This window comes from Diadema antillarum, unplaced genomic scaffold (assembly GCF_040938485.1).
Source record: "Diadema antillarum isolate AM-2024a unplaced genomic scaffold, OU_Dant_1.0 seq00000124_RagTag, whole genome shotgun sequence".
Taxonomy (NCBI): Eukaryota; Metazoa; Echinodermata; class Echinoidea; order Diadematoida; family Diadematidae; genus Diadema; species Diadema antillarum.
Window position 1 is genome coordinate 1,685,622 of NW_027271204.1, and position 22,603 is coordinate 1,708,224.

Below are 22,603 nucleotides of genomic sequence, written 5' to 3' on the forward strand. Positions count from 1 at the left end.
GAAAAAGAAAAAAAAAAGAAGCAGACATCCATGGCGGTCAGCATGGCCCTTGAGGGCGCCTTCTAAGAAGACCTTAAAATTAAATTCATTTTTGAGCAAAATTTTCAACTTGTTTGCAAAGTCTTATTGACTTTTCCTTCTGACATCAGCAAATTTTTGCAAAAAAAAAAACAAAAAAAAACGGGGGGGGGGGGGGAGCACCCATGGCAGCTGTTTTGAAACTTGGCTGCTACAGCTTTTGAGGGTGCACTTTTGGATGGCCTATTATCAAATTCAGTTTGAATGTAATTTTTCACCTTTGTGGAAATTCTGATTGACGTCTGCAACACTTTACGAAAAAAAGACATTCATGGTGGTCATTTTGAAAAATGGCTGGAATGGCCATTGAGGGGGCAATTTGAAATGGTCCAATAAGTTTACTTTTCAATGTAATTTCCCACCTGTTTGCAAAATCTCGTTGGCTTTCCCTTTTGATTTCAGTAAATCTTTTCGAAAATATAGCATTTATGGCGGCCATTTTGAAAAATGGCTGTCATGACTGTTGAGGGCGCAGTTTCCGATAGCCCAATATCGAGATTTGTTTTAAATGTCATTTCCCATTTATAACCAAAATTTCATTGACTTTTCCTTTTGAAATTAGCATTTTTTAATGAAAAAAGTGACACTTATGGTGCCCATTAAAAAAAGATTGGCAGCCATAGCCATTGAGAGCGCAATTTTCAATTGCCCAATACCTGGATTTATTTTGGATGTAATATCCCGCTTGTTTGCAAAAAAAGGAAAAAAATGGCTTTCCCTTCTGAAATCTGCATTTTTTAACAAAAAATGGCATGGCCGTTGAGGGCGCAATTTCTGATGGCCAAATATCTAGATTTATTTTGAATGTAATCAACATTTATGGGCAAAATCTTATTAACTGTTCCCTTCTGAAATTTTCAAAATCATCGAAGAAGTGGCACATTATTAGACAGATGGACGTTGAGGGCGCAATTAACAATGGCCAAATATTCAAATGCATTTTGAATGTAATTTCCCACTTGTTTGCAAAACATTACTGGCTTTCCCTTCTGAAGTTTGCAAATATTTCGAAAAAAATGACATTTATGGCGGCCATTTTGAAAAATGGCTGCCGTGGCCGTTGAGGGCGCTATTTCCGAATGCCAGATATCTAGATTTATTTTGAATGTAATTTCCCATTCGTAATTAAAATCTTATTGACTTTTCTCTCCTAAAATTAACAAATTATACGAAAACATGGCATTTATGGCAGCCATTTTGAAAAATGGCTGCCATGGACGTTGAGGGCGCTATTTTCGATGGCCCAATATCTAAAATTAATCTTAACGTTATTGTCAACCTGTGTACGAAATTTGGTGCTTTTATCATAAAATGCACAATTGTTCGGCTATGCCGCTCCACTAATGTAATATTATGTTATATCAATATGTTCTTAATCTAAAGGTACGCTTTCAAGGGGAATAGCCGTTCAGTTATTTGTACTTTTCTACACATTCACTAGTCCTGTAGCACGAGTGCATTTGCTGTCGTAATATGGGCCAGTTTTCTTTTATCAACAGTATGTGCTACCTGAGCCGGAAACCGTCATGCCAGCGGTACGGGGTGCTGTTTGAAGCGTTAGCCCAATCGTGGTGACTGTTTGTGACAATACAAACACACGAATCCTCTGACCCAGCAAAGCAGGGAAAATTACTTACATAAAAATTTCCGCTTTTACGGTACTCTGTGGTAACATGACTGAGCAGCCAGATACACACACTCACCTCCATGATGATGAAGACGACCAGGGTCACAAACACATTGGGTCTATGCCAAGGCTTGTAGATGTTTTCCTCCTCGATATCCTCGGGGTCATTTCCCAAGGTGGTGTTGCTGAAGAGCTCGTTGATTTGCTGTTTTTGAGTCAGCTGAGCAGAACAAAGAGATTCTTTTATTGAACAAATGTAATGACTGACAAGGCATGTACAATTGATGCACACGCCTAAAGTACATCACATGATACATTGCATATGTTCAACACACATCTGAATGACAAAACCTCGTGGCATAGTGGACAAGACTCCCGACTCCTGACTCCCGACTCCCGATCGGAGGACCCAAGTTCAATTCCCGCCCAGTGCTTACTTCCTTGGATGAGATGTATTTATCCACCATGTCCATCTCAGCCCAGATGTATAAATGGGTACCTGGCAACTCTAGGATAATACAATTACAAGGCTTACAATTCAACAACTTTTATAGTGATCAACAAACAACATTCAGTCACACCACGTATCAGGCATGCCCTTCAATCTTCGAGTGATAAGAAATACATTAGGTGGTGTACTCTTGGTGTTCTTGGGAAATAAGATGAAACATGGGGAATAAGTTCATCAATTGCTGCTGATAACTAGCAGTTGTTTAAACTCTTGATGTGACCTTGACTTAGTTCACTTAGCTCCCGCCAGACAAGGTTCAATATGTGACCGTGCACCTCAAAACGAACATAAAGTCGCACACACTGATTTTGCGTGAGGACTGAAAATAAGTGAAATGGGTCAACCTAGCCGAACTTGACTTTTTCATATTTTCTAAAAGAGCGGGCCTTCTTTTACATTATGCTAAAATTTGGTATCATAAAACGGGCAGGAAAGTGTGTGATTTTAGCAGTTTATCTCGAACATTTTTAGTACAATAGTGTGATTAGGTGTGTCTTTAGAATCCCTTTTTCATTTCTGAAAAAAACCTTGTCCACACTCTTCACTTTCAACTGTAATAACTTTTGAAAGGATAGTGCTACTGCTTTGAAAGTTAGCATCAATAATGGACAGAATGTGTTAATGAGTCATGCTTAATTTCAGTTTAATCTAATAATCCCTTCATTGTTGTTACTCTGGTGGTTTACTTCTTGTTTTTTTGTCCCTTTCATCGCACAGCCAGCACGGTTTGGTAAAGATTAAGCGCTTGAATAGACACTGTACTTCAGAGCCTCTTTTCTCAGTTCACACTTTTCCTGAGTTTGTGCTTTCTTTCCAATATTTAGATAGGTTTATATTTAGGAGAGTCCATTTGATTTGAGTTATACATCATTTTAAAGCTTAAAGTCTGCTCTTTAAGAATATTGTCTTAACTAGAAATTCATGTCTGGTGACTTTTTGTTTGTTTTGAGGTGCAGGGTCACATATGTACTATGACAGTCACAAAATGGAGGGATTACCTTTCATATCTAGCTATGCATGGCAAATTGGATGATTGGGGCAATTCCTAAACTTACCTCCCCAGCCATAAACTGTCCAAGACCCAGCGGAAAGGTGATAGATGAAATGATAAATGCCACAATGGTGGGATAGATCAGCCGGCTGAAAGATAGAAAAGTAATTGTAGAAACATTAATTCCACACATTTATTCAACTTAATACACAGATATTAACCTCTTGCCAGTGTGACACTATAAATAGCCCCGAGAGTTTGTGCATGAGACATCAGCTTCCAAGAAGCAAATGGGTTATAAGTAAAATTTTATTGCAGTATGACTTCTCCAAAATCAGAGAAAAAGTCAAGCAACATCTTCAAAGATTCTTGCAAGGATATAACCTTCCATAATATAAATTCAAACAAAATATCTGAAAAGCTGCAATACTTCTTACTTTATCACTGTGGTTGTCAATTACAAATTTAACCAACAGTTACTCATAGAATTGTAGGACACACCCAGATTTGCAAATCTTAAGCTTGTTTTATACAGGGAATACACAAAAGTTTGAATGCAAAAACAGATAAATGCAATTTTCAAAGTTTCATTATCATTAAAGTCATCATCAAATAGAAAAAAAAACGAATAATTTTTTAATGACACTGCACTTATGTCATAACAAGAATTCTTATCTACATGGGATATTTTAGCGGCGCAATAAAAATGCGTATTCTCATGCACTCGCTTTTAACTGTGCAACATGGGAGCATATTGAATGAAACCGTCCAAACGCATAAGCCAATGTATCATTGTTAGTGGTCGTGCAATAATAAACATATATTTTGTCTCATCTCTTGCACGAGTGTTTGCTGAGTGTGCAAACTCTTGTAACAATTCACAAGCATGCATACATCTTGTAACATACACAGGTGCAAGTTGCTCCTTTTTCAGTGCAGAGCCGACTTCAAAGTCTGGTAGAAGTACAGTACATTTCTACAGTTTATGCCTTTCTCTATAAAAGATTTTAGATAATAATCGCATTGGATGACTTCTAATAATTCATGGAATATTGGGGAATATTGCACTCATCTTCGAGGTGTGCAATATTCCCTGGTACCCAATTTATAGCCATCCAATATAATGTAAATAGCTTTAAAGATCTTATCAAATTTATCATACATGTGTCTTCATCGTTTTCTTTGTTTCTCAGCAGATCTAATGAAATATCTCAAATTGATGCAAATGGATATATTTGTTTTTGCATTTAAACTCTTCATATACAGTATGCTACATAATGGGATTTAGTCTTCCCAAGGAAATACCTCGCCAGTAGGAAGCGTGTCTAGTCACATTCTCAGAGCAGGATACTTACTTCTTTTGGAGGAAACCACTGACGGTCTTTTGGCCTCTGAAGAAGTCCACGATTTTCCTGTGAAGGTAAACGAACAGGGCGCCCCCGAAGCCACAAACCACACTGACAAGAGACACAACAAGATGATCAAAGGTAAACATGACAAGAATGTATACATCTGTGCATACATTGCCCTACTGTATAAGCCATACATTTCGCAGGGTTATTATTTTTGCGAATTTTGCAAGTCAAGTGGCACTCGTGAATTCAGTAACATGCAAAAATGTTTACTCTGATCCCAACATAAATGTAAACTTCACTCATACATTTCTCTGTCTATTACTGTACTTCACCATTGCGAATTTATCAGCTCATGAAATTGTTGGGAAGTACCAATTCACAAAAAAAAAAATATATATATATACATGTATATATATCATTATGAAGTATGATAGTATCGCAAAATGCATGAAACACCTACACAAACACACAATATAAACATGTATACTTGGCAGGAAAAGAAATGATCATATTACAATGTGGTGCTAAATTGTGTACAAGACAATAACAATCACATTTTGCTACAGCCATTATTGTGCCAGAGTGCAGGCCTCGAATTACCCGGGCGGCAAAAGGCAATTTGCCGCAATGCCCCATCTACTTGCCGCGATGCCTCTCTCAAAATTACCATGTTCACGGCAACTTGTTGCCGTCCCCTATTTTTGGTTTGCCGTGATGCCCTTTCATCAGAAATACAGCTCAAAAATTTTGTATTTGTTACGAAAAATCGAAGGGAATACGAAAATACGAAAACGTCCTTAGAATGTACGAGATCACGGTTGGAAAAATAATGGGTAAAAAATGACAAACGCACATCGCATTTTCTGTGCCATGTCATCTGTACTCGGCTGGGATATCGACGCACCGCATACGCACTGAATGTATATAGAGAGTGCTGAATAGAAAAGTGGGCGCACACGCAAATCGCTGCTTGCGTACTCTATACACCGAATGGAACTTCGCGCGCGTGAATCCCTGCCGCCGACGGACCTTTAGGATGTTTACATCGTACATCGATCGCCGTGGCATCGCCGTGTGGTGTGTGTGGCCAGCTGGGGAGCACGACTAGCTACACACTAGTCTATAGGACTATACTGATAGCCGGTTTCCAGCCACAATTGTAGTAGTATCCTACGTCGTTTTGAGGCGGGGTATAAGCAATGTCTGCTTCTTTTTCTCTTCTTTTTCATCCGTTTTTTCCCTTGACTCCCAGTATGAAATGACTTTTAGACTGTTGTGTGTTTTTTTAAAACGTTATTGCATCATTTTTCTGCAAGTAGAGAGGTGAATTTCTGTTCATGTGTTGATGTGCACTGCAGTACCAGTGCAGTGGCAGTGCATACGTAGTGCAGGTGAAAAGCGTTCGAACTTTCTTTCCTGTGACTCGATGTATTTCTAAGCCTAAAGGAGATCTCATATAACAGAATACTTTAATATAACAAACTGTTTTCCGGTCCAAATGATCAATTTCCTTTGTTTTGTATCGTTTATTGACTGCTGATCCCAAGGACCTCGTCGTAATACCGAGTTTCTACTGTACATTTATTTTCTCTTAGCTTTTGGTGCGGAAAATTTCTGCTAGGGCCTACTTATCATTTTATTTCTGTCATTTCTCATGCCTCGTTTGGTACGATTTCTTCCATTTAATATCACTTTATCCGTTCCATTTATACTTTGAAGTATTTAAACGTAATTATTTCAAGTGTCTCGCACTGTACATGCATTTTCGTAATGGCGATTTCTCTGCTTTGCTGCAATATTTCAAAGCGAGTTTGATCCCAGCCGCTTCGGTGTGCTGTGTGTTATCATTTTTTAATGTTTGCGTTGTTGTCGGGAGGTTGTTGATGCTTTGTATTTGTGATTTATATTCCTAGGTGTTTATCTCGAGTGATGATGGTGATCGTGTTTCTAAATGTTGATAGGAAAAGGTCAAAATGATCAGAGTGATGCCTGATGGTGATGATAATTAACGATGCTGGTGTAAAAGACGGCTTGCTGTGAATGCTGAGCATACTTGCCCTTCATTTTATTTCATTTACCTCCGGTATCTCTCTTACTCTTCTTTCCCCTCCCAAGAATGATAAAAAAGAAAATACATGTATCCTCACAACAAAAAGAACCACATGCTACCAACCGTCATAAAGTGAAATCTAAATCTTCATAACTAGCAAAGAATAAGGGGAAAACACGAATGACAGTACTGTAAATAGAAGCAAGGAGAGTGTGTATGCAGTCTCTTTGGCTCGAAGAAACTTGACACTTCTCCCCTTGTGGAAATTTCCACAAAAGCAGGTGCCAGACCCAGGTGCCAGACGAAAGAATGCGCGCGCTGGAATAAACAGCGTGTAAATATCCTGGAAATATCGATCAAAGAACCAGCGCAAGAGTTGAAAGAAAGGCATCATCGCAAAGATATCATGATTCTATAGCCTTTCTTTTGGCACATACATATTGTACATGTAGTAGGAAACATCTAACAGTCGATTATAGTGTACTTGATTGAATATCTTATGTTTCCTGAACGATAAAAAAAAAAAGATTGATTAATCATTCGATTAAAAATACAATCATAGAAATACATGAAAGGTCTCGTATGCCCAGACAAATTCTTTACGAGTAGGTCCTATGAGATGCAGCCATCACCCACTTAGACAGCAAAATCATGACAATCAATTTCAAGCTCATCAAAACTGCTTATTACTTTTCAAAGTTTTGGCTGTCAACATTCGTTCGTGGGTGTTGTTTTGTTGTTGTTGTTGTTGTTGTTGTTGCTGTTGTGTGTGTGTGTCTTTTTTTCCTCGTGAAAGACGTATGTAATGATTTCTTCGTATCGAACGTAAAGTGTTTACCGTAACCAAGCCATTATGCTCAGCTATGGCGCATTCGATCCATCGAACATGGCAGTAAGCACATTGCGCATTCCTTTAAACTTGAAAGTCAAACCACGTGTTTTGCACATCGGCACATTGACACACAGCGCGGCATTTAACGATCATCGTTATGGCAGACTTTCCAATTCCATTCAGGGGAAAAGAAACTGGAATACTTCAGAAAATGATGATGTTTGAAATCCATTGAAATGAAAAAGCCTGAAAACGAGGCATGATTATGTTTTATAGTATGCAATAATTGGAAACACCCAACAGAGTTTTGCATTCGCTCACACAAAAGCTCTCTTGAGAATATGAAAGCATTCCCCCTCCCCTGCTACATAGTGGAAGTTTCCACAACCAGCCCAGCAAGTTTTTAGAGGTACAGCTGTACATACATGCGAGCGAGTAAGCAATCAATCAACACTGAACATTGCGTAGTTTGGAATCTTTATCGTGCTGATGACCAACTCGGTACTTCAGCTTGTGTCGTAACGTTATGTTTAGAGCCTGTAGGCCTCAGAAGTTGGCGAGTTTATTTCAAAATAGTAAAAAGAGGAGATTGAAAAAATACGAATTCTGATGGAATACAAATTTTGGAGCTGCTGAGTACTAATTTGTGCTTCCAAAGGTTGGCAGCTCTGTACAGGTAATAAAAAAAATCTTCCAGGTTTGATCTCAACCAGTGACAGTGTTTACTCTCCACCAACTGAACAGCTGTGCTTCAGAGTCCACCAAATCTACTGGACATGTACCTGTGAATGAATGATAATGGTATTTCTCTCTTCTCTAAATGGACCATTTTTATCATATTTCTTTCTTTCTTGAAAGATGTAATTAAATGTGGTCTATACTAATCAAACTCAAACTGAGGTGAGCCCTTACCATGTAAAGTACAGCAATGAATGATTGGAAATATGCGCTAATGCGAAAGTTTGGAAGCCATTTAATTTTTTTTTGGGGGGGTTTGGTTTTTGCCTTGGTGCCCTTTCAAATTTTTTGGTTTTGCCTTGGTGCCCCTCTGACTTGCCTTGTTGCCCTTAAAAAAATATTGCGAGAGAGTGCCCCCAAAACCAAAAATTGCCTGCCCCTAAAACTGGCGAAATTCGAGGCCTGAGAGTGTCTACATGTACAGCTGATCTGTGTGGTTGCATTTTTGTGCATGTGTGTATGAGCACTTTGTGTGCACAATCTGTGGTTGGGAGCACATCTTGGTGTCTGTTGTGAGTGTGTGGTTTACACGTGTGTTAGTGCTTGTGTAGGGACTGTAAATATACAGTGTGTGTAAGCATATGGGTAATTACATGAAAACAAGTTTGTGTTTGTGTTTAGTGTTATTATTCAGTACACCAGGGCTTACCCGATAAATGCGAATGCCACTAACTCTTGGACATCAAAGGGAAAGTCCAGTCTGAAATTTGTCTTGAATAATGCAGTAATAGTCTCTGTGTAGAGGAAATAAAACAAGGAATTCAGTGCACTATTACAGACAATAAGACTTTTATAGGAAATCTAGACCAATTATGTTCATTTCTGTACATTAAAGGGATCGTATAGTTTTGGTTGAGACTTAACTTCAGGTTTTTATCATATTTTGGTGAGATAGTGAGAAACCTCTCATGAAATATGAAAGAGCATGTAATTCCAAGAGGGATTCAATGTTTATTTGATGAAAATTGGTTTTGAAATGACCAAGATATCCAAAACGAAGCGATCCTGATAAAGTGTGGGACCCACCTTTATTACGATCGTTTTGTTTTATTTTGTTTTTGGATGTTTCAGCTATTCCAAACCCGATTTTTATCAAATAAAACTTTGAATTCCTCTTAAAATGGTATACTCTGTACTATTTCATAGGTGTTTTCTTGGTATCTCGCAAAATAGTTAAAGCCCAATTTTCATCTCCACCAATACTGTACCATCCCTTTAAGGATGTGACTACCATGCCATGTTTTCAAGGAATATAAAGACAATCAATATTATTTTTGCAGTATGTGAGTATGATACGTAGCCCTGCATCACAAAACCATGAAAAATTGCCAGACATGGATTTTTATTCAAGGGCAGATTCTGAAAGAGTAGAATGTAAACTTTAAAATGGCATACAATTCAATACAAATGGACTTTCCAAACCCATCTAAACAATGGAAAGAAAGTACACACTCTGGAAAAGTGTGTACCGTATGTCCCCCGAACAAAATTACAACGGGACCCTCCGCAATGATAACTTTAAAAATAGTGCATCAATCCAAATACAATTTCAGGGTATGAAACTATAACTCATTGCCCACATCTTACAGAAAACCTCATTCGCTTTGCTTCAGTGGTTAAAGAGAAATAAGGAATTTTGTAGAGCATGTCAGGAATCTCTTCCCTCCAAGTTCTGTCTATTGTGTTCACACACAAGAGCATCCAAGTGCTAAACTTGAAAGAATCAGACTCATGACATGCTTTACAACAATCCACATTTCTCTATGACTGCTTAACCAAATTGAATGGGGTTTTCTGCAAAATAGAGCTAAGATGTTGCATTTTAAGACTCTGAAGTAGCATTTAGACAATTTAATCACATTGGGTGTTATCAATGCGAAAATCTGATTGTATTTTTTTTTTAACATACTGTACTGAGAAAAGAGACTTTGAAGTTAAGGGTCTAGTCAAGTGTGTAATCTCACCCAGCTGTGCTCTCTGCAATGAATGGAACAAAGAGCAGGATATAAAGCTCCATGGCAACCACTATGAAGGGACTGTTAACCTAAACTGAAAGTTTGCACATCATTAAGTGCATTCTATTCATAACCGATACTAACTTCCAATGCAATAGCATCATCCTTTCAAAAGTTCTTAGAGTTGAAAGTGAAAAGTACTTGAAGGTTTCGAGAGCTCAGAATCCGTAAATCTGGGACGGTCTACATTAGCTCAAAACAAAGTATTCTAGCAAAACTGCAAAAACAAGACAATTTCCCATTCGGTTTATGATCCTAGGCTTTAGAAATATATGAAAGAGAACTACTCTTTCAGGAAATATAAAAACCTAAAATTGATTTGGTTTTCCTTTTTCATGTGTTTTGATTCCTCATGGAAAATCAAGTTGCACAACTTTTTGCTGGTTATGTGATGTACGGTCACATATTAACTCATTATGTGCCAACTAATACAGTCAAAGAAGAAGTCAATTGAGAAGCACTGTGACATAATGAGAGGTACATGTAGATATTATCCCTTTTCATTTATAGTAATTTCCAACCATGGAGATATTTTACACTTAATCACATGTAGGTCCATTTCAGTTATGGGAGGCACTATCTTAATGATTTATTTGTTTTGCAAATATTGGTACAGCAGTAGATTTGAAGAAAAAAACAATTCTCTAACATAAAAGCACTGTCAAATATATCACGTACGCAGCTAATGGTCCTTTAAAAGAGGCTTCCGAATGATTTTCAGACTTAAGCATTTGAACATCTATAAATTGTTTATACTGTGTACAGACTTTCACAATCTATAGTAACTATGATGAGGAATAAGAATGTTTTCATAATTCATTAAAAAAAATTACATGAAAGAGAATGATGACAAAGCAGCTTTAAATAAGAATACATGATTGGATACACAAGGAAGCAGAACAAAGGAGGAAAGCATTCATAAATTCTACACCTACCCTTGTATGCAAAGTTGTTTAGCAAGTGGTATGGTAACGGAATTACATTGCTCCTCTACTGGAATATGTGAGCCTCCCATGTCATCATTGCTCAGTGTAATTTGTTTTGGGTTTTTCAGAGTATTGGTTTACCTGCTCAAGGACCACAATAAATTCCACAAATCTAAATATGTACATGTACATTGCACTATCGATCTGTGTGCAGCATGATGTGATCTTATGAAAATCATCTAGAATTCCCCTTTATAAAATATTGCCACAAGCTCTAGACATAACAGGTAGGAAATCTGAAGAGAGAGAGCTCCCAACCTTCATCTTTGTTCCAAACTGCCAGCAGCCTGAAGACAAACGCGCCGCACACGGCACCGAAGAAACCGCGCCAGTAGTTGCGGACGGCAAAGTAGACCGAGGTTACCTCGATGCTGAAGAGCACGCCGCCTATGGGCGCAGCAAAGTTGCAGGACACACCCACAGCACAGGCAGCGGCGAGCATCTCGCAATTTCTAGATTCGTTCTGTGTGAAGATGGGTGTTGAAAGGGTTGGGGGAGAAAAATACAAATGGGTATTTCCATATAAGGGCCATTCAGGTATGTCAGGTTATTTTCTGTTTCTGTTGTGCATCCCCCTCCCCCCCCCCCCCCCCAAATATATGATCTTTTAGAACACTAATGAGAGATAACTTTGCCCAAAAATTGCTTCAAACAGGCAATCTATTAGAAATTTTGCCAGAATCAAAATTTTGGGGCGCATGTATGTTACGCTGGACTGGCATCTACATGTATGTGCTAACATATGAAGGTCAAATGATTGTTCATTGAAAATTTGTTGTTTTTCAACTACTTGTGATGGATAGAAGTTTGTATTGATATGGTTCTGAACAACACTCCTTCGTAATTCCCTGAAATAGGTCTAAATGTGTATCACTACTTCAGTTATATAACAGCGTAACTTATCATCTAATGGCAGTTAGAGGCTTTCTATATTTTCTGACAGTATTTCTTTTTTTTAAATTTGCAGCTTCAAATCAATCTTGGATACAAATTTGATAAATGAATTTTGCACAAAAGGTTACATACAAACAAATTTTAAAACCTAGAGACAATTCGACCTAGAACACATCAAATATTGCAACCTCACAAAGCAGTAAGGTCTATCTCACAGCCTTGAATGGGGCAAAAACAAATGAATAACCCATAACCATGTTTGCCAACATGTCTGCAGTCTAGACAATGGCTCCATGCATACATGTATGATCAAGAAAGAATATAAGGCTTAGAGACCAATGAGAAACAATCTCGTAAACCGCAGGGTGGCATTAAACAGATGAATGTACAACTGTTCCCTTTACCACGTGCGGTCTTGTCAATACTACGGTTAGATCATAAAAGTTCACTGGAGCAAACGAAAAAGGGGGAAAAAAGGACCTTTGGATACTCACCTCAAAGATTCCCTTGAATGACACGATCAGTTTGCTCAGCATGGTAGAGACTATGCTTGCTATATGGACGAATGGCCCCTGGAAGTAGATTACCAAGAAAAAGGCATGGTCATTTCGCATTAATCCTCTCAAGCAGATTATCTTGGGCATTGCAGACATCACCATGCAGTTCATGTGAAACTTCACGTAATCCCCTCACCCTCCCCCCCCCCCCCATTAAAAAAAAACAACACATAAAACTTCAGGAAATATTGTTTTAAATAAAGATCATGTGCAACTTCAGGCAATCAAAACGTTTATGGGAAATTTTAAGTACTTGTGCATGTAATCAATAACTTTAAACAAAATATATGATATGAAAACATGATTTTACACTTGTCTCTATGAAGAGGCCATATCAATGTGCACGTGCAAACACACATATAACGAAAATAAAAAAGAAAAACTCACCAATCAAAACCTTGGTGAATCAAGGACTCAGAACAGGTTTTTCTGCCTAATCAAACCCTTATCTCTCAATGCCCATTATTCCAACACATTTTAACTGCAAACAGGTTTTAAAGCAAGTGACCTTTTGTACAACACGCTTTGCAATGACTACATGAGGATGATGTACTTTTTATTGCAAAGTCAGTCATGCATGTCAAATTCTATATCACTTGTCTTAAACAATAATATACTTCATATTTGCATGTATACAGGTATCTTTTCAACAAATGCTGAAGTAATAATGATAAGGATGACAATAATCAACATTTATAAAGTGCTTAATGTGGGTGTTTCTAAGCACATTGATACAGAACAGAAAAGTTGAATTAGAATACAGAATGTACTTATGGACACTGTGAAATGTATACACACATGTGCAGCAAAGGAGAGAAAAATTTTACAATGGACTGAATAAAAGAACTTAAAGCGATGATTTAAACTTGTCTACACTTTGAACATTTTGAATGTGACAGGAGAGCTCATTTCAAAGAAATAGAGCAATGACAGAAAATGCCCTATCACCATAATGGGGATACGAGCAAGGACCATAGGATAATATTGCAGAGTAGAGGATGAACGGAGAGATCTGGCTGAAGCAGAGAGAACAGAGAAATCAGGTTTTGAGAAAAGATGGGGCACATTGTTGTGTATCATATAAATCAAATCATAAAAAGTTTTTTATAAGTGATCCAGTGATGTATGGGGAGCCAATGGAGGGATTGCAGAATTGGAATAATGGACAAAAAGGAAATAATGCCAACTAAATTTATACTGAAATTATAACAGAGGAGCAAAACAATGTCATAGCTTCCTTATGGAGTGAACTTGTAAAGAATTACTGAGTGGATTTTATTTTCCTAACACCCTGATAAGTGCAGATTTCAGAGTCTGAATCATTCAAGTTGTAAAAGTTAAAGTCAGTTTTAAAAGTGCCGAGAAGAGCCAAGTTTTTTGATGCAAGGTAACATGGTATGGGACTGTAGATATCACTTCCTCTTTCTTCATATATCTGCTAGTGGGCAGAGTTTGGCACTTACTTCTTTCCCGAGGGGCATGCCGCTCCCCACAGAAGTGGCAAGGCCAATCACTTTGGAAATGAAGGTTCTGAAGGAGAGGTATTCTTCCAACACCACGCCCCTTAGGATGGTCTTCATCTCCGGAATACCAGAACCTGATAATTGTAGCAACAACAACATGCAAAAAGGTAACAAATAAAATGAATACATAATAATAAAAATATCAGTATAAAACTGGAAATGAACAACAACAGCATGAAAACTATAAGACAGACACATACAAACTGCAAACTTAGTGTCTGCTACGCAACACCCTGTCACACATACGTAGTTTTGACTATGTCATACAAAATGTATGTGACTATGAATCACAAAACCACCATTTAAAAGTCAAGTGACCCAATTTACACAAAGACTAAAAATAGGTGAAATAGGTCAACCTTGTCAATCTTTGTTTTTTATATAATCTGAAAGAGCAATTTTTATTCTGCATAATTCTCAAGTTTGAGATAATAAAAAGAATGGGGAACTGTGGTTCTTGCAGTTTTCTGAGAACACTTCTTTGCAGAAAAGTGTGATTAGACATCCATCATGTCAAAGTCTCAGAGGACCACTGTCAATTCTTAAAAATCCTTTACACAGTAGTTGATTTCACCTGTAATTAAATAGAAAGGATGATGATACTGCATTGAAAGTTTGAACATTACATCTATTTGCTATGAATAGAATGTGCTAATAGAGTTTGCAAAATTTCAGCTTTAATCTGATAACCCCTTCATTGTGGTTGCTACGGAGTTTTACATCCTGTTTATTGTCCCATTCCTTGCATGGAGCAGACTTGGCGAAATTGAGCGCTTGGACGGGCCCTAAACCTCAAACCCTCTTTTCTCAGTAAATACTTTTCCAGAGTGTGCACTTTCTTTCCATCATTTTGAAAAGATAGTTTTGGAATAGATACACATGATATATATATTTTTTTAATAGCGTAGAGTCTGCTTTATCAGAATCTGACCTTGACTAAAGATCAATGTGTGGTGAATTTTTGGTGGTATTGTGATGCACGGTCACATTTAAACATGGATGGGACTGCTGAATTTCTGTTTTTCTCATAACCCTGCACTGGGCACACAGACAAAGAGTAGCGATAAACAAACCACAGTGCAAGTATCCGATGGAGAAGCCCCCCACAGGGGCAGAAACAAATATTTACCGATGGCATGAGGTGAGACGAGGTGAACGAACCCTGCTGAGAAGATGATGAGGACGACGGGGAAGCCCGCCCAGGCCAGGTACTGCAGGATGGCTTTTCCCTCCAGCATGTAGAACATGTGCACTTGGGCTGGTAAAGACAATGGCAGCGGTATGAAGTGCAACTTTAATGACTGTAAAGCAAGATACAGTTTGGAGTTGACGGTCTTTTTTGAGGCTGCACAACTGCACGAACTGCAGCCTCTGGCATTCAATGCATACAGTGTACACACGAACTATCTTGTGCATCTTAATTTTGCAAATCCTGGCTCTCGCAACATTTGTGAGATCAAAATGAACATGAAGAACACTTCTGATTTTACAGTAGCTTTTGTTTTCTTCCATTTCAGGTCATTTTGTTTCATGATTTTTGTAGTTTAGTTTGTTATGATTTCTTTCATTGGTTCACTGTGCCCTGCTGGCTGTCTTGTCTTGTCTTGTCTTGTCTTGTCCCATCTTGTTTTGTCTTGTATTGTCTTGTCTATATTTTGTTTTAACTTGACTTGTCATGACTTATTCTTCTTGTCCCAATGTATCATGTCTTGTTTTATTCCCTGTTTCATTTTTCATCTCTTCGTAGGGAAAGGAAACCATTTGCCCACAAATACCACACATCTAGCATAAGTGCGGACATGTCGGGACCGGCGCTCATCCAGATAAGGGATTTGGCCAGATATACTGTAAAAGTGGTTTCTTTCGCGTACAGAAACTTTCGCAGTTTCCATCGGTGCCGACTTTTTCGCGCGCGTTTAAATTCGCGGTCGGTAATCAGGGCTTGACCTTAGCGGGAGCCCGGGGACCATTGGCTCCCCAGAATCGCTACGGGCTCCCTAGAAATGCATGAAAAAAGCCCGGCTGGCTCCTTAAGTTTTTTGCCGTATACAAGTGTACGTATAGCCTCACGTTTCAACACAGAATCTACACACTCACACTATCATTTAATTGACGAGCGCGAGCGGCCCCGGCGCGCGCAGCGAGCCCTGACGCCCGAATCCCGTTATTCCTGCAATTGCAATATACTAGTAGACTACACACTGTACATGTTTCATTCTCCAGCCGGCCCACGTTGCCCGCATGTGTGTGTGTCTGTGTCTGTGTACCCGACGTGTGTGTGTTCGTAGCTTCTACATAGCGTGCGCACACGCAATCGCTGCTTGCGTACTGTGTACACCGAACGGAACTTTGCGCGCCTGAATCCCCGTCGCCTACGGACCCTGGATGGATGTTTACATCGATCGCCGTGGTATCCCCATGTGTGGCCGGGTGGGGAGCGTGAGTATACTATAGTAGCTTTAGCTACACACAGTAGCCAGCTGCCACTATAAACAGTACCCTATTTCGTTTTCAGTCGGGGTAGAAGCGCTTCGTTGTGCAATATCTGCTTCTTTTTCTCTACTTCTTCCGCTTTTCCCTAGCCTCCCAAGTACGAAATGATTTTTAGAGTGTTGTGTGTGTTTTTTGTAACGTTTATTGCATCATTTTTCTTCAAGGAAGAGGTGAGTTTCTGTTCGTGTATTGATGTGCACTGCAGTACTGTATGTGCAGGTGGAAAGCGTTCGAACTTTCTTTCCCGAGTATCGTGGAAACTCGATGTATTTCTAGCCCTATTAAAGGAGATCTCATATAACAGAATACTTATCAAAGCAAACCATTTTCCGGTCAAAATGAATTAATTTCCTTTGTTTTGTATCGTTTATTGACGATCCCAAGGATCTCGTCGCAATACCGAGTTTCCGATGTGTATTAATTTTCGTGTAGCTTTTGGTGTTGCAAACTTTTGCTAGGGCCTAATCCTACTATACTAAACTTATCGTTCTATTTCTGTCGTTTCTCACACCTCATTTGGTACGATTTCTTCCATTTTATATCACTTTATCTGTTCCCTTTATACTTTGAAATATTCAAATGTAATTCTTTCAAGTGTCTCCAGGGCTCGACACTAACGGTGGCCCAGTGGCCCGGGGCCACCAAAAATGAAAGTCGGGCCACCAAATTTCAAAAAAAGGCAAATTTGGCGGCCCGCCTCGGGCCACCAAAATTTTTTGAAAAGTATGTCAATAAATTCGTAACTTTTTGCGCCGGAAATTAGCAGTTAAATTTGTTCAAAGGATGGATGAAAAGGACTGAATGAATGCCTGAGAGTGAGTGTTGCAAGTTTGTTGAAGTTTATTTATGAGTAGATATGTCCAACTTCTAATTCTTACTATGATAAATCTTAAATATTTGACTCATTAAAAAAAAGGACTTTTAATGTTTTTTATTGGTTTTTTTTTCGGGACACCAAATTTTTCTCTCGGGCCACCAAAAATTTGAAATTTAGGATTTTGGTGGCCCCATCGGGCCACCAAACAAAAAAGTTAGTGTCGAGCCATGGTCTCGCACTGTTATTTTCGTAACGGCAATTTCTCCGCTTTGCTCCAATACTTTTTCGAATCGAAGCGACTTGTCTTTTCTAAAGATTTGTGTTGTTGGGAGGTGTTGATACTTTGCATCTATTTATTTTCCTCGGTGTTTATCTCGAGGGACTATGCATGTTTCTTAATGTTGATAGGAAAAGGCTAAAATGATCTGAGTGATGTCTGATAGTGATGGTGATGATGAAAACTATGCTGGTGTAAGAAGACGGCTTACTGTGAATGCTGAGCGTACGTGCCACGTGCCGTTCGTTTTATTTCACTTTCCCTCTTATTCTTCTTTCCCCCTTATACTCTTCTTTCCCCTCCAAAGAATAAGAAAAAAGAAATTAAATACACCTCACAACAAAAAGATCCACGATCTACCATCCTTGGTAAAGTTAAATCTAAATGTTCAATATCAGCAAAGAATAAGGGGAAAGCACGAATGACAATAAATTAGAGCGAAGAGATTGTGAAATACTGAATACATGCAGTCTCTTCGGCTCGAAGAAACTTGACACCCACCCCTCTCCCCTTGTGGAAATTTCCACAAAGCAGGTGCCACACCCAGGTGCGTGCCAGACGAAAGAATGCGTGCACTGGAATAAACAGCGTGTAAATATCCTTTAAATATCGATCGAAGAACCAGCTCATTAGTTGAATCAAAGGAATCATTGCAAAGATATCATGATTCTATAGCCTTTTTTTTTTTGGCGTATAGTAGGAAACATCAAGCAGTCAAATATAGTGTACTTAATCGAATATCTTATGTTCCCTGAAAAATAAAAAAAGGATCGATTAATCAGACAATTAAAAACGCAATCACAGAAATACATGAAAGGTCCCTTACGTCCAGACAAATTCACTACAGTAGGTCCAATGAGATGCAGTCACCACCTGGTTAGACAGCAAAATCATGACAATTATTTTCAGTTCATGCTCATCATAACTGCTTATTACTTTTCAAAGTTTTGGCTATCAACATTCGTTCCAGTGTTTTTTGTTTGCTTGTTTTGTATGTTTTTTTCCTCGTGAAAACGTAATGACTTCTTCGTATCGAATGTAAACTGCATGTTTACCGTAAACAAGCCATTCAGCTCAGCTATGGCGCATTCGATCCATCGAACTTGCAGTAACCTCTTAGGCAGGAGCAGATGGCGCATTCCTTTAAACTTGAAAGTGAAACCATGTGTTTGCACATCGGCGCTTCCACGCACAGCGCGGCATTTTGCAATCATGGTTATAGCAGACTTTCCGATTCCAGTCAGGGGGGAAATGAATTGGAATACTTCGGAAAATACTGATGTTTAAAATCCAATATAATGAAAAAGCCTGAAAACAATGCATGATTATGTTTTATAGTAAACAATAATTGGAAACACCGAACAGAGTTTTGCATTCGCTCACACTTAAGCTCTCTTGAGAAGATGAAAGCATTCCCCTCCCCTGCTAGATAGTGGAAGCTTCCATAACCAGCCCAGCAAGTTTTTGGAGGTACAAAGTGTACATTCATGCACTTGTACACATTCATTGCGAGAAAGCAATCAATCAACGCTGAACATTGCGTAGTTTGGAATCTTTATCGTGCTGCGGTGCTGGTGACCAGCTCGATACTTCTGCAATCCTGCATGTGTCGTAATGTTATGTTTAGAGCCTGTAGGCCTCATAATAAGTCGACGAATTTAATTCAAAATAGCAAAAAGAGGGAGATTGAAAAAATTCGAATTCTGGTGGAATAATACGAATTTTGGAGTTGCTGAGTACTAATTTGTGTTTCCAAAGGTTGGCAGCTCTGCACACACACGCACGCACGCACGCACACACTGTGACTGTGCTACATGTAAAACCCGTTAGAGGCTTGTGTCTGTGGAGAAATGCATGTTATATCTAAATGAAATCTTCTCCACCAGGTTAATACATGTAATAGACCTCTACTGCTGATTGTGACTGAGGGAAACGTGGCTCCCTAAAACTCAATTTGGCTCCCTAAAAAGGTCCCTGAGGAGCCCGGCTGGCTTCCTAGAAAAAAAGTTAAGGTCAAGCCCTGGTAATGATGGCGTTGTAACAACCCACGAGTTCAAAACATTTTCGCGTGATGTTAAGTTCGCGTGATGTTAAGTTCGCGGTTCAACCTCAAAGCGCGAAAAGCACGAAAATAAAACCACCGCGAAAGAAACCACTTTACAGCAGGAGACTCAATGTTTTATACATAGCTTCCTATCCAATGGTAGCTATATGCACATGTATTAGTTTTGTGTGAACATGTCACATCCTTGTCAGCTGGTCTGCTTTCAGAATTTTCTTATAATTTGCTCAAAGAATGATCGCCTGTACCGTGCCCTGATTTACAGAAACAAATTTATGTCAATGTTCATACTGTGATTTGGGGATAGTGAATGTCTGAATGGATGTTATTTGCACGAAAGTTTGGTGTGAATGTACATTTATTATGCTGGGAATAATAAATGTAGTTCGTGTGAGTTTGTGCAGGAACTGGAATCCTCCTTTTCCCTGTTATTAATACAGTAGATAGAAAACAAAAAATCACAGCGAGATCTAGTCTGGATAACAGAGAGATGCGGATAAAGGGAGGCCGAATAGGAGAGGTTGGACTGGGATACAAAGTCCTTTATCCTCATAAAAATACTGCTCAAATTTCAAAATAATTTTCTCTCTGGAATCAGATCTCCCAGGAATGTGATTAAGAAAAGCATCTGTCCACAGGATACGATACAGATTCACTAGAAAGTCTACAAGTATGTGTACAAATTGTGCCTAGTGACAACAAGTTAGATACAGATAAGAATTCTTCATGCAACTGAACTGATGTCATACCTGTTTGAAATTTTTGGATGGTGTAGTCAAGAGCAAAAGACAACAATGCCATGATCACACCGAGGAGAGCCAAAAATATCCAGTCCTCCCCGATCTTGGAGAACAGCCAGTTGCGGAACCAGATCAGTGATGCTGTAAAAAATGTTGGACACAGAATATGTTATGCATGTCTGTTTCAATTACGGAATAAGCTAATACAATTTTAATCTAATGCTTTACATATAAGGCAATGAGTGAGGTTGTAAGAGTGTTTATTTCATTCTGCTTACAGTACAATACAACATGTACATGTAGCTTACAGCTTTTCTAGCATCACTATCAAATGAAATGCTTCACTGAATATCATCATCATCATATGTTGCATTTATGGAATCATCATATTATCATCATCTTCATCACAATCTGTAACTGCCATTATTGAAAGAATGTATCATATTTTCAATTGCTTACAATATCATATCATACATGATTTCAGAGTATATTTGTAGTAGTGACAATGTAGTAGTTGTACATGTACTAGCACCACACTGTGATTGTGCGAGGATCCAACTTTCTTTGTATGCACATGTGCAATTTTACTCTTGCTTTCTCCAACAACAACAAAAACTTAAATATTCAATTATCCATCCCAAAAGAAAGGTATACATTGTACAAGCTGAGACATGCTTGACTCTGTCTTCAAATAAAAGCATACAATTTTTGTGACATCAGCATGGGTACAGAATGATATCCATCATTGTAATACTCTACAATTACCGTAGCTGAATTTTATTCCCATACATATCTGTACCTTTACACCGGTGGCATCTGCTCTCCCCAGCATACCGTCTGAATTCATCCTCCAGTTGTCTCTGTGTGCGCTCCTCACGTAACCTTGCTGCCTTGGCCTTCGCGAATTGACCTAGGTCACGCGAATATTGGCCATGCATCTACAAGTGAACAAGATGCCAAACAGTGAGGTTGGGGGGGGGGGGAGAGAAAACTACAATGCGAGTGCCTTGAATTGCATTCTTAAAAAGCTGAAGGGGAAAAAATGATTCCTTTTATTACTGCCAATCACAAAGAGTCTCCCGACTATTTTGACTACAGTACAGGCAGTAAAAAGTTACAGCAAAAAAAATAATAAATAAATAGATAGAAATCTCAGGTCTACAGAAAATTATAACACAATAGAAACACAATTGCTGTACATGACTGTTTGATGACATATCAAAAGACAAACTTCAAGGAATGTATCAGTCAAGTAGACTGTATGTTACATTTTATGTTCATGTTTTTCCTTTTCCTTTTTTACAGTGACTCGCATTGCAAGTCACTTCCTTATACCACATAAAACAAAAGAAAAACAAAATATCTTGAGGGCAAAGCAAATGAACTATTGCACAATGATGACATCACACTTACATACAGTATGTACATGACTGAGTCATTATTTCCTTATGTCTTGTTAGTCAATGAACTTCTTGTTTTTATTTGTATTATTATTATCATTACCATGTCTTTGTTTTATTCCCCATTTACAATGGGATAGTATTTTCACAAGTATGTCACTTTCAGTGAATAAACTGTAAATAGCTGTAAATCGCCAAATTTGCTCAAGGAAAAAGAATTCAGTGTTCATTTTCCGCATTAGCTGAATCGTAGGTTATAAAATGTATAAAGTTTAGTGCTATTACTCTCTACAGCAAGGAAGAAACATAAAAAGGAGGCATTGTTGAATGTGGTACAAAAACATTGTACACTACATACATTGTGGGCTTTGACAATACAAATGCTGCTACATGTAAATTAATCTCAAAATCCTAAAATATCTTTAAATTCCACAAGAAACCTATACAGATCCATGCTGTACAATGTATGCAGCCTTTCAAATACACTTCGATAAAGCTGATCTTGACTAAATTTAAGACTGTAGGATGGCTTTTAACCCCTTGCATGATGTGTTGGTTTAGTTCTATCACATACCAAATATCACTATAGAGCAGCAAGATTTTCCCAGAAGTTCAGGCCAGAAACTGGTCATGCACTAAGTTTTCATGAGCATTTCA

General features: G+C 38.4%; 1 protein-coding gene across 1 annotated transcript in view; it reads right to left on the reverse strand.

Moving 5' to 3' along the window:
* Positions 1 to 22,603, reverse strand: part of LOC139727314 (chloride channel protein 2-like) — a 71,571-nt gene that overhangs the window by 45,107 nt on the left and 3,861 nt on the right. The window contains exons 2-11 of the mRNA XM_071638269.1: positions 21,346 to 21,484; positions 20,556 to 20,687; positions 15,287 to 15,415; positions 14,098 to 14,231; positions 12,572 to 12,649; positions 11,442 to 11,646; positions 8,832 to 8,916; positions 4,563 to 4,664; positions 3,272 to 3,356; positions 1,782 to 1,925 (exon numbers count right to left, since the gene is read on the reverse strand). Of these exons, the coding sequence (XP_071494370.1) occupies positions 1,782 to 1,925; positions 3,272 to 3,356; positions 4,563 to 4,664; positions 8,832 to 8,916; positions 11,442 to 11,646; positions 12,572 to 12,649; positions 14,098 to 14,231; positions 15,287 to 15,415; positions 20,556 to 20,687; positions 21,346 to 21,484 (1,233 nt within the window). The remainder of the gene's footprint in view (positions 1 to 1,781; positions 1,926 to 3,271; positions 3,357 to 4,562; positions 4,665 to 8,831; positions 8,917 to 11,441; positions 11,647 to 12,571; positions 12,650 to 14,097; positions 14,232 to 15,286; positions 15,416 to 20,555; positions 20,688 to 21,345; positions 21,485 to 22,603) is intronic.